General features: G+C 32.9%; 1 protein-coding gene across 2 annotated transcripts in view; it reads left to right on the forward strand.

The window, feature by feature from the left end:
- LOC107444998 (uncharacterized) overlaps nucleotides 1–12,994 on the forward strand; it is a 110,984-nt gene extending 97,990 nt beyond the window's left edge. The window contains exons 6-11 of one of the 2 annotated variants that reach the window (XM_016059297.4): nucleotides 760–1,006; nucleotides 2,491–3,284; nucleotides 4,604–4,729; nucleotides 8,487–8,683; nucleotides 9,649–9,747; nucleotides 11,676–12,994. In XM_016059297.4, the coding sequence (XP_015914783.4) occupies nucleotides 760–1,006; nucleotides 2,491–3,284; nucleotides 4,604–4,729; nucleotides 8,487–8,683; nucleotides 9,649–9,747; nucleotides 11,676–11,807 (1,595 nt within the window). In that variant the 3' untranslated portion in view covers nucleotides 11,808–12,994. The remainder of the gene's footprint in view (nucleotides 1–759; nucleotides 1,007–2,490; nucleotides 3,285–4,603; nucleotides 4,730–8,486; nucleotides 8,684–9,648; nucleotides 9,748–11,675) is intronic. The other variant, XM_071180358.2, reaches the window with a different exon arrangement.
- Nucleotides 12,995–13,660: the final 666 nt, after the last annotated feature.

Here is a 13,660-nt window from a genome sequence, read left to right on the forward strand (position 1 = left end):
TCCATTTATGTCCAGGCTCAAAAAAGCGGTATTTATTTGAAAAATTACTACTCGAAGAAAGTGGTAGTGCCTATTAATTTATGCCAAGTGGATATTTCTTTCTGTTACCTACCACTTTAAGTTTAAGAAAGTAATGCACCTTATGTCAAATCTAATTATAAACGTTTATATTGTTAGTATGTTATGGTAAGCAGAACTACTGCTTTTTTCATTTTTGAAAAAGTAATTGTCCTTTTTAAAGGATGCAAGGGAGAAATATTTTTATAACTTTTTTTTCTGAGCTACAATTATTTTCGTCATTTCATAGTATTCTTACGAGCTGCATGTTCATACCTTTTATTTAAAAAAAAAAAAAGATTAAGCGAGAAATTTAAAAGATTATTCAAGTCTATAACAGTAAATTCAAATTACTAGCAATTTTGGCAATCACTGCTCGACTCTTTTAATGATGTTGCTACCACTCAAATTCAATCAATTAAAATTAACTTTTAGTTATGCAAAAATACGAACAGTAGTGCACACGACACTTTTAATGGACGCTCGTTTTTCTTAGAGAGGCGGGAGTGATAATCACTGCACATCAAACTTGAGTATAAGTTTAAGAAGATTGTGCCTCATGCCTGGGTATTATTTTTTCTAAAAACAAAAATTTGTGAGTCATAACGAAAATTTTTATACATCTTATTACATTACTAAATTAATAATTTTATAGTGTTTGTAATAAACTGTAGAATAATTTATTTGAGATCATATTTTTAGATTCACCTACAGAATATCCTACATCATCTGAATCACTTAGTGAAAGCCGAGGGGGAAATATTATTTCAACAGTTAATCAGAAACCGCGAACGCTTAGTTTGGACAGGATTGAGAAAAGAAACGCAATGTCTTCTGTCAAGTCAACTCCAACTCAACTAAACTTACAAAGACTTAGGCAGAGAAACACTCGTCCACCAACACCAAGAGTAAAGGAAAGATCGTTCGGAAAGTCTTCTTCTAAATATAGGTACAGTACCTTACTATCAAGATCATATATATATATATATATATATATATATATATATATATACATACATACACGAGAGCTATTTTTTTTTGAAGGTCCGATTTTGATCGCTAATTGAAAATCACAGTCAGAATCAAGAAAATTGTAAATGGAACAATGTGATACAACATTAAGCTACTTTTCGACGTAATCGCAGTTCCAATTTATACATTTGTCGTAGCGTGGTATCAATTTTTCAATACCTTTATCGTAGAAAGCAGCCGCCTGTATTTTCAGTCAATTCTGTACGCTGGTTTGAAGCTCGTTGCCTGTGGCAAAGGTTTGTTCTCCTAGCCAGCGTTTCATGTGAGCAAAGAGATGAAAATCTGAGGGAGCCAAGTCAGGACTGTATGGTGGGTGATCAAAAACTTCCCATCCAAAACTTTGCAGGAGGATCGTTATTGCAACTGCAGTGTGCGGCCGCGCATTTTCATGAAGAAGGACAATGCCTGACGACAACATTCCTCTTCTCTTGTTCCAAATTACCCTTCGAAGACATTGAAGAGTCTTGCTGTACGAAGCTGCAGTGATCGTTGCCCCACGTGACATAATTTCCACCAAGAGGACACCTTTACGGTCCCAGAGCACTGTAGCCATACACTTTTTGTTGGTGAACATGCGCTTGAACTTCACTGGTTTACTACTCGGGAGTGAGAATGCCTCCACTGTTCGGATTGCTCTTTCGTTTCTTCAGTTTCATAATGGACTAATGTCTCCTCTCCTGGGACAATTTTGTCCAGAAACTCATCTCCGTCGTGATGGTAGCGCTGGAGGAAGGTTAATGAGGCGCCCATTCGTTGAGTTTTGTGATGGTCAGACAACATCTTGGGAACCCATCTCGCGCAGAGTTCGCGGTACTCGAGTCTTTCGCTCACAATGGTATAGAGAGCTGACCGTGAAATTTCCGGAAGCAATTCACTCATCCCAGAAATTGTGAACCGACGATTTCCGCGAATCGCCTGATCCACGCGCTGAACAAGATTATAAGTTGACCTTCCCTGGCCGCCTGCATCATGAACATCTGTGCGTCCAGGATCAAAGTCCCTGCACCATTTCCGCACTTTGCTATCATTCATGAACTGTTCTCCGTACACTTTACTCATTCGTCTATGAATTTCAGCTGCATTGCTTCCTTCAGCATGCAGAAATCGAATGACTGAGCGCAATTCACATTTGGCGGGAGACTCTATTTTTCGAAGCATGTTTATGTGCTCCATACGTACTCAAAAATGATAACCTCTAATCTACGCTTTCCCCTGGCTAACTACGGACACAGCACAAGACTTTTGCGCACAGACCTAGCAGATTTTCCCCGAAGTTTTCCTTTAGCGACTAATCGGACCTTGAAAAAAATAATAACCCTCGTGTATATATATATATATATATATATATATTCCTCAATTTGGAACATTATAGCTTTGAAAATTTAAAGCCTTTTGTTTTAGGTCCACCTCAATTAACTCTATGAAATTGAATGAATCAATTCGAGAGAGTCCAACAGAACTAGTCGAAGAAAGAGCAAGCAAAAATGAAACATTAGATGTGGAAAAGGAATCGGAAAGAATTGTCAACAGTCCGCCTCCAAGACCACCAAGCGAAACTTCAAAGGCCAATAAAGATGTTAGTATAACAGTACCCACGCCAACTCCAGATTTAGGTAAGATTACTGTCTTGTCGGATAACTTAAGTGAGAATCATATCAATTCAGAGACTGTTCCAGAAAGTACCGAAAACCAACAAAACGATGAAAATGACTCTCTTAAAGAGTCCGAAACGAATGTAGAGAACATTCAAAATATCCCAAAGGACCTAAGTAGCGAAACCATTACAGATGACCAAGAACATTCTTACAAAGAATGTCCATGCGATAACAATGACGTTATAGACCAGCTTTTGAGGGATAATGTCTGTGAGCACGATTCCGCAAGAAGCCAGTTTTCATTTGATGATAGTATTCAATCTAAAATGGGAAATGAGGACATCATAATGGATCCCATCAAACTTCTTCAAGGAGAAGGAGATTCTTTGAAAAATTCGGAGGAAAATACAAGAGACCATTTTGATGAAGGCTTCCACAGCGGCGAACTTGTTGCCTCGGAAGAAGACAGCAACAGCATCGACACACTTGGAAGCTCTGACGTGAAAAATGAAGAGGATCTTGCAAAGCCCTTATTAAGAGCTGCCACGCCAATGCCTAGAAGTTCCAGTTTTTACAAATCAGCTAAGCTTGATCCTGAAAGTAAGATGGACGGAAGATCCATAACTAGCATGATTGCATAAATCTAAGCAACGTGAAAAAGAGTACAAATAAGGACATATAAACAGACGCACTATAATTTTGGTTCTATAGTGAAAAATCTTAAAATGTCGAAACGCAGAATGAACGCGAAGAACACAGTGCCTTTTATTCTGTCTTTCGACACTTCATTATAAAACCAAAATTATAGATTGTGTTCTTTTCACATTGTTTAGCTTTATATAAATACAGCACAAAGTTAATCCTTTCTTTATTTGGATAGTTAGCATGATTGTTTATTTGTAGTTGAATGCTTTTATTCTTGGACTTCATGGTTTGAATTAAAAAATCCCGTAGTTGTAGTGAATGAGCATATTGTATTTTCAATTGAAGTTTGATGTAAATTTAATTGAGTAGTAGTAGTCTTTGATACATGTATGCATGATATTTATTTATTTTGTCAGCTATAATAGGATAGAGTATTTTTGATATTATTATGAAGCATGAGTATATTGTTGTAGTTCTTCCTAGTATTGTAGTCATTATCTTTAATGAATAGATTTAATTGATATTTAGAATTTGATTATCAAAATATGCATTGTAGTTTTTCAGATAATTAAGCGAAATAATTTCTTTTCATTATTCAGTGCTTAATTAAAATTTAATGATTAGTTTAACTAGGTACGAATCAGAAAAAAAAAATATTGCCTTTATGGCACGTGTTGTTTACGCTTTGGTTCAAAAGATTATTACAATGAAGTTTTATCCAACGTGTTTGACACATTATCACATTTACAAGATTTTTGCTTAACTATGAAAAACAAAATTACAACGCATTAAAAAAACATTAACTAATTCCTAATCAAAGCAACAATTTTTTGTTTCACTAGTTTTCTTTTTTATTCATTTATATTTTGATCATTCAGAAAACTATTTTCGACGTTTTAAGCAGATATTTTCGATTTTATAATGAACCTTCAATTATCTGATTAATCATCAATTAACACTTGTTTAAGCTTATGATTATTTAGTTTTGAGTAATATGTAAATTTAAATTTATTAATTATTAAAAAAAGCTAGCCTATAAAATTCCTGCAAAAAATATTATAATCCTTTAGATTTCCTTATAAACGATTGAATATTTTATTTTATTATTAGTATAGATGTTTACATAAAGTTGATTACATAATCAATTATAAAAAATTAAAAAAAATTTAAATTTCTATTTGCTCTTTTGTGATATATTTAGCAGAAATTTATCATCACAAAGTAAAATTACAGTTCATAATAACTTCTAATTTACTTTCTTACCTTCTTAACAGTGAAAAGGCTTAAATCTTCAATTGAAGAGTTGAGGGCAGAGAGAAGGCTCAGAGAACTGAAAAGGGATGCTCTCCTGCAGAAAGTACGTGATTTACAGAAAAGAAAGGCTTCTTCAAAAGACAGAGGTGACAGATATTGTACTTTTAAAAGAGTCTATCATTGATGAATAATGATGTTTTGACCATAAACTTTACTTGATTTAATTTTCCTTACGTCAGGTGACGCACAAGGCCACAAGTATAGTGTTCCATTTGTCAAGAGCCACTTCCCTTGCATTCCCCCAACAAGGCCATCCCGTAAAGTTTCTTTTCTTTATAATCATTTGTCTGTAGGTTAGTTCAGGTCAGTCTCTTTATCATTTTCCATCCCACACTCATGTCAAAGCTGTTCTAATTGGGTCTTTTGGGGACATCTGTACTATCCAGGACCATCTTCGTCTTTTCATTTTTATTGTGATGGGTTTAGCTTTTATTTTACAGAAGAGTTTGTTTCTTGAGATTTTATTTGGCCAGTATATCTTTAAAATTCGTCCAAGGCATTTAGTTTGAAAAGTATAAAGTTTGTTTCCTTGTTGCTTTCCGAATTTCCATGACTCTCTGCCATATAAGAAAACAGATTCAACAGAAGCATTAAAAATTTGTAAATTGAGTTTAGTATTTAAGGTGATTTCGAAATCCTTGGTAGTTTTATGCAGGGCTCGAAGAACCGCCCGTCCTCGGCGGTCAAAAATTCCCCGCGGACAACAAATTTCTCGAATCCAGCGTCCGCGCGGACAACAAATTTCTCGAATCCAGCGTCCGCGCGGACGGCCATTTTCCCGTAAATGTTCGTGATACATTTTCAATTTTTTTTATCTTACAAGAGTCTAACGCCACACTTCTAAAATGACCCTCTAATCTCGAAATACAACAACATACTGCGCATGGTGGAATTGATGTTTTCTCTGTCTGGGAGTACTGCAGCGGTTGAAAGGTACTTTTCAGCAATGAACTTACAAAAAAACACATTATTTACTGGTCTTAAACAAGAAGCGTTAAACGCATTTATGTACATCTACCTAAATGGAAAGCCTCTTTCAGATTTCTGTGCAGAAACCGCTGTAAATCATTGGCTTGATTGTGGAGCTGGCAAACGTCATATTTGATTCATTTAAAAAACGCAGTACCATCGGATAAATTGACAGATAACTTAACCTTTCTTATTTAAATTATTTCATCAAAGAAATAAATTATTTCATAATAGAAATACTAGGTTTTACTATTAGTAACCTAGTATTTCTTTTATTACTGTATAATGTAATCCTAGTAACTACTAATTCATTGTGCAATTTATTTAAATGTTTGTAATAAATAAGAGAAAATTATATTTTTATTTATTTAGAAGCGACGGGTTAGTTTCAAAGGAGGACGGGTACATTTTTGGACAAGCCGTCCTCGGGGACGGGTAAAATTTCTGAGTTTTTTCGAGCCCTGGTTTTATGTGCTTTTTTAATTCTTGCTGTGATGTCTTGATTTGTACCTCCCTCGGTTGTCACGCTCGCTGCAAGGTAGTAAAAGTGTTCTGTTTGTCCAATTTTATTTCCATTTATAAATATGTCGTCGTTTTTATTGTTATCAATTTTCAATATTTCGTGCTTCTTATTAAATAGTAATGCCACCAGTTTTGCTCTTTCTTCTACTCTTCATGTCTTAGGTTTGGAAAACAACAATACAATATCGTCTGCGTAATGAAGGTCCTCCAGTTTTTTCGCTCTTTAGTGTCCAGTCAATGACTACATTAAATCCAGTTAATAACTTCATTAAATTCCACACATTGCGCGGCCCTGTTTAATATGATCATACACGCTTATAATCGAGTAAAGTCATTTTAAGTTATAAATCATTATATTTCAGCCTATATTTCAATAGCATCACTTTAAAAAATTTTAGAAAAGCTGATTCAAAGAATTAAATTTCGGTACAACTTAATTTCTTTTATTAATAATAAACAAATGAAACTAGTAAGTATGCGCAGTTTTTGATTGTCTTGAAATAACACATTGACATGGTGCTAGAGAAAACAATTATAAATTCACTCCAGTAACACTCAATTTTCAATCTTGAGTCATGGTGGCTCAGGAGATAGAGCGTTCACCTCTGAATGAGGTACACCAGGTTCGAATCCCAGCGGTGGCTGGTTGATACGAATTCTGATTTCAATTCGCACCGAACACAGTGTTGACGAAAAATATATTCAGTGCTGGACAGATCATGGTTTAGAATTCCCTTAACGTGGGAGGCTTTCATGGTTTTTCTCTCTATGTCACTCAAATGCGGGTTAGTTTCATCAAAAAATCTTCCTAGTTTGTCCCTATACTTGTTCCAAGAGTTCTCGTCTTTTGGGTTTAAAATTACAAGGCTACGGAGTTGAACATTCAAAGTTGTAAACTTGGAATTGGGCCGGCAGTTTAAAGCCGGTTATAAATTTAAAATAGAAATTTTTCATTCTTATTAATGACTTTCTCCAGTGAAAAGGTAGTACAAAAATAACGCAATATACATCACATTAATTTGACATTATTTACGGTACATATTTACTGATAATAAACATTGTTATCGACCTAGATTTATAGTATCATTAACTTCAACCACGATTAAAATCAGAAACACCTATCTGGTGTTCTTATTTGATTCAAATTATCCAAAAGAAGAATTATGGTATTTGCAAGTATTCTAAGTCCCAACTTGAGAGAGTCCCTCAAACAACTTTTCAGAGTTAATTTTCAAATTCTTTTATTTTACATATAAGTAAATTTTTTTTATGGGCGTTAAGGCAGGCTTTGCTCACAGAGCTCTGTGAACAAAGGTTTCAGGTTCTTTAAATCGAATGCAGTGGTTCAAATGCTCATTTGAAAACTGAAATGAATTTGTTAAATACTTAAGATTTTTTAAATATACAAATCCACAGCTCCTCGTAAGTTCTTTAAAATGAATCGATTAATTAAAGGTTTTTCGATTAGACAAAATTTACTGGTGATCCTATTATTATTTGAAACAGTCCTATCAAATTCTCTTGATTTGAATCATTTCATGGTTCAAGCCAGATGTTAAAGAAAAAGCTATAGAATCCAATATATTAATTTCAATTTTTTTAACCGAATCTGTTGATTTGATTCCGCAATACGACCCAAAAAATTAACTGATACAGTTTAATATAAATTTAGATTATTATTTTCAAAAACTAATGTTAACAAGATATGTTTAAATAAAAAATTTTTTAAAAAAAAGAAATAGCATAATGTAAATTATTCTGCAAATCATCATGAATAAGATCAAAGATCGAAACAGTCAGATTAGAATAACGAATTAAATTCGTACTTTTTTATAAATTACCATAACAAATATTGGGTGGACTGCAGTGGCTCAGGTGATCTAGCGTTCACCTCCTAATGAAATAACCAGGTTTGAATCCCAACGGTGGCTGGTATATACCAATTCTTCTCCCCACTTGCACCGACCGCAGTGCTAACGTAAAATATCCTCAGTGGTGGAAGGATCATGGGTTAAGAGTCCCTTTGCAGTCAGGATAACCAATCGAAGTTTTCTTGTTCGTCCTCTCCATGTAACGCAAATGCAGGTTAGTTCCGTTTAAAAGTCCTACACGAACACAAATTTCTCCCAATGCTTGATTCAGGAGTTCCCTTGTCTTCCGGGATGAGTTCAAAATTACAAGGTTGCGAAGTAGAACACTGATAGTCGTAAACTCAGCGCTGATTATAAAAATAAAATCAAATATATTTTGGGTAAATACCATAACACGAAATAATCTAAAACTTAACGATATTGTAACCTGTAACTTTAAATAGTGTGGCATGTTAATTGGCAAGCATAAAATGTTTTTCAGCCCAAGAAAAACTAAACATAGAATTTTATCCAGCTCGTGAAGAATGGAGGAAGCGTTATATGGAAGTAAAGAAATCAACACCTCGACTCGAAGACCATTGCGGCAAACTAAGGCAGGAACTCGAGAAACTTGTTAAAGACATGCTGGTCAGCGTCAAGACGGATGCTGACTCGAAACCACACAAACCTTCCAAAAAGGTACTTAAAAAATTAAGAACTATTTTTTATTTAAATACATCAAATCAATTTCATTAGAAGGTAAATCAAAATGTACTGAAATTAAATTTTCATGAGCATGCGTTAAACTATTAGTGAGAGAAATGCAGTTTCTTACGGATTTTAGTGCAATAATTAAAGATCAATACTAATACCAGATTTCTATTTTTAAATAATGAATTATTAACCAATACGGTATTTACATCAGTTATAGACTTTCCTAAATATAGATGGATTTTACCGAATCTGTAACCTCATTATTCAAACGTGTAAATCTTTAAATAAAACTTTAGTTAGGAACAAGACTGTCCATCAAATTAAGTACTATTTTTGTTTTGAGTCAATACTATGAAAATCTATATAATTACTTATAATTTAAAGCAGCGATAGTCATTTAATACTTTCCATTACTATGACGACCAAAGTATCTTAAAATAGCAGCTGTATGAGACTAAGAAAAGATCTATAAAATAGCCGAATTAATAATGAAATTTTTTATAAGAATATAATCTAACAATAGTAAAATTGATGTTTGAACGTTAAGCATGTACAGACAATTTTATACTTCAAAATATACAATTTTGTACAAATCGCTTCAATACACTCAGTTCTCAATTAAAATAACTGAAAAAAAAACTATTTGTTACGCAGCAAAACAGTGAACAGAAATAGTAAAAACACTTTGAGAGGATTAAAATAATTTCCATAATTAAATACCCATTCATAAAATTAATTTCGCGAAGACCTTTATTAAGAACATTTATATTTCAACAAATTTTATAGAACGTTATTAAAAAAACTATTTATAGATAAAGATTTTGAAAAACATAATTGTATTCCCTTTATATTTTTACATAAATCTCAGCGACCATTCATAGTACGTGTCAATCAAACTTGAATACCATCATTAAAATTGCAATTTAAAAGCGATATTATTTTTGTTACAGACCAGCTATAAAATCATGATTATGCGCCTGCTACAAGAAGTTGAGGACCTGAGAAGGCGTCTCCAGTCTGTTACAATTCGATTGAATGCAGAAACAAAGGTACTGTTTGTTTCCTTCCTTAAACAAAAGAAATTCAAAATTAAAATGCTAAATCAATATAAAATTAAAGATATTTAAATTTTGATAACTAATAAGAAAATTTAAACTTACTAGACTGCTAGTAAGGACTTACAGAACATTTACAAAACACAGGACAACTAAACGAATTTATGGTAATCTAATCAAGATCAGCCCTAAATAGTTTGGATTAGAGCTATTTTATTTACACTTATTTTTAATTTTTTATAGTCATTTATAGACGCTCTGAAGGCCACGCTCACTTCACTGGTGCAGATACAGAGGTCGTAAGTTTGATTCTGGATGCTGACTAAGCAACTGGCATGTATATGCAGCATGCAGAGCCTGACTAAGGCAGGAGCTTACGGGGCAGTTGCTCTGGGTTCCCACATTAGAGGGGGCCCCTAAATTGAATAGAAAGTTTATTTTAAGTTTCCTTCTTTAATGAACTTTTTTTAAACAAAATATCAGTACAGTGCTAAATCTGTCAGTTTTATGTTAGCTTCTTCATTAATCTATTATATGAATACAATCTATATTTTGTAAATCCATGGCTTTCTAGGGCGGAATTCAGTTGAATTTTCGTAATTACGATGGACAAATTTGGCCAATCAAAAGCCTGTATTTTTACGTATCACAAAATGCGATACAATACCTTCTGATTGGCTCAATTGAGCCATCGCAGTTGCGAAATTTTAGCTGAATTTAGCTCTAATGTCAGCAAAGATATGAATTTTTTCGCAGCAATATGACTAAGTTAACAATCAAAAAACTGCATGATGGACATAGAAGAGTCAGAAAATCAATAAAATGGACAGAACGATATGTCATCTGACCATTGTAGGGGGGGGGGGACTGCATAGCTATTTTAGGTTCTAGTAAATGTTTTTGCTATCTATAATGAGGTAAAAAATTTAAATACCTTCATATAAAGTTCGGTTTTTCATTACAGAAGTCGTGGGGCCCACAAAGAAGTTTTTGCTCCGGGGCCCCAATCAGGCTAAGTCGGGCCCTGGCAGCAAGTTCCAACACAACGATAGTCTTCTCGTCGGTTGTGGTGTGGAAGTGGGAAAAGAGTGGTACCTGCTCAGGCATTGTCCAACTGGAGTTAATATTATGTGGCTGCTAAAAATGATAGTCCTGAAAAACGGGACCTGATTATGGTTAGGTGATGTATATAGCCATTTATAAAAACAATATCTTCAGAAACAGGCTAGTCAGGTCTTCAGAAACAGGCTAAATGTTTCACCTTCTTTTTCAAAAAAAATAAAATAAATAAAGTTTAAAATTTTTTTAAAAGAGCTTTGAAAAAAAATTAGTTTTTTACAATGCTCTACCTCTAGACACACGGTAGCTCAGAGAATAGAGCGCTCGCCTTCCAATGTGGTGACCCAGGTTCGAATACCAGAGTTGGCTGGTAGATACAAATTCTGCTCCCCGTTCGCACCGAACACAGAGCTAACATATAACATACTCAGAGGTAGACGGATAATGAGTTAAGAGTCCCCTAGCCGTTGGGCTAACTGTGTGAGGTTTTCGGTATTTTCCTTTCCATGTAACGCAAATGCGAGTAGTTCCATCAAAAAATCCTTCGTGAATGCTATTTTATCCCAATGCTTGATTCAGGAACTCCCTTGTCTTCTGGGTTGAGTTCAAAATTGAAATGCAATGGAGTTGAACATTGATAATTGTAAACTCAGAATTGGGTAGACTGTTTAACGCCAGTTATAAAACATGAAATAAAATGTTTCGCCACTACAGTTGAAAATCTTGAATAATTCAATTTCATCAGATTAATTTAATGTTACATCATTTAAAGCCATAATTTTTTAAGAATACCAGAATATTTAATAAATTCTGTATTATATTGCATATACTTTCTACAACTATTTATGTGCCATATTTTTCAGCTAAGATCTCAGGCAGAGTTCGAAGTGAAAAGACTGAGAGAAGACCTTCTACACAAAAAGACTCAAGTCACACTTACCAGAAAACAAACTTCTTTCCCGCCAGCAGAGCAATTTTTCATCAGCGCAGTATAAATTGTTGGATTTATTGTGAAACAATGGCAAGTCTTTCCAGTTCAATTTAGAAATTTTTTTAAGAACGTAATATAACAAGCCCAGTTTTTAAATAATGTTAAAAGTCTATTTTATCCTCTTCTACAGGCTCAGTTTATATTACAGAGTATTTCGGAATCAGCAATCTTTATGTATAAATTTAAAATTCATTTCAAAAATGAAATTAAAAAGTATGAACATAAGAAATCAAAAATTAAACTAAGTAAAAATAAAAACGTTTTTAGAATCTTACAAATCATTGAAAGAAGGTGGCCCAAAGACATCAAAATCAGTTTGATATCCGAATGAGACTTGGGTATATTTCTAATACAAGTATTTTTCTAATTTCACATCGTTTCAGTTTTCCCCAGAAAATCAAATAGGTTCTAATGTCTTTAATCTCGCCTTTCTCATAAATGTTTAAGTTATTTTGAAAACGTTTTTGGTCACAACTGGATTACACATTAATTTGCAATTATTGTGACCAATAAACTTTTTGAATTAAACTTTAACAAGAATTCATGGAACTATATATATATATATATATATATATATATATATAATTAAAGGAAAGAACTAAAAATAAGGTTAAATATAAATAATTACACAAGAAACTAAGTTACAGAATTATACAATCTTTGAGCCACCATCACCACACTTTTTCTTGTACCTTGTCATCATTTCACAATAAGACCTTCAATTGCTCTATTTTACTTGAATATTTTTGAAAGAACCTGTATTGCTGATGACTGCCATTTGCAGAAACAGACTACTTGTGCTTCCAAGAGTCAACTTTTGTCTTGTCTTGATAAATAATAAGAACATTACCTAAAGCAATAAATGTCCTCATACTTTGCGACAATATTTGTACGCTTCAAAACGAACAAAGACATTTTTCAAAAATGTGTTTAACTTTAACCATAAAATTCACATGGAATTTATCTCCAATTAATTTTAAGCTTGCTTTTAGAAATTTATTTAACCTTGCAATAGTTGATAATATATTTCATAATGTATATTACTCGACTAGCAATTTATGAAAAGTAGCTGCTGCTAACTAACTGTAAAAGGAACTTGTAAATAACTGTGTAAATATTATATGTATAAATACAATTGTCAATTTCACTTTATTACAATATTGTAATAAATATCATTACATTTGATGTATACCTAATAAATAAAGGGTACTATGTACTATAAAAGCCTAAAGTACATCACTTACACAAACCTTAACTAGTTGCCAAAACTTGTTGAAGTTCATAAAGTGATTTTTGGTAAAAAAAATAGTAATTTAAGAAAATTGTAAAAACAATCTTGTTTTAATAGTTATGAGTTATGTTAAATGTGAAATTAGTAATTGCTGTACAAATATGGACTTGCAATCTGGAACTGAAAGAATATTTTTGAGTTAATAACATATAAGCTTATCAGAAAATATTAACTGGTTTAAACTAGGGTTGTGGTGTTAAAAATATTTGAGTGACAAAAAAAAAAAATTCTATAAAAGCCTAAAGTACATCACTTACAGAAACCTTATCTAGTAGCCAAAATTTGCTTGAGTTCATAAAGCGATTTTTGGTAAAAATAAAAAAAAATAAAAAAAAATAGTAATTTAAGAAAATTGTAAAAACAATCTTGTTTTAATACTTATGAGTTATGTTAAATGTGAAATCAGTAATTGCTGTACAAATATGGACTTGCAATCTGGAACTGAAAGAAAATTTTTGAGTTAATAACGTAAAAGCATATCAGAAAATAATAACTGGTTTGAACTAGGCTGTGGTGTTAAAAATATTTGAGTAAGAAAAAAATAGGTTCTTGCATAATTACTTGAG

This window comes from Parasteatoda tepidariorum, chromosome 3 (genome assembly GCF_982258835.1).
Source record: "Parasteatoda tepidariorum strain Cologne lab strain chromosome 3, Ptep-v5.0, whole genome shotgun sequence".
In the NCBI taxonomy this organism is placed as follows: domain Eukaryota; kingdom Metazoa; phylum Arthropoda; class Arachnida; order Araneae; family Theridiidae; genus Parasteatoda; species Parasteatoda tepidariorum.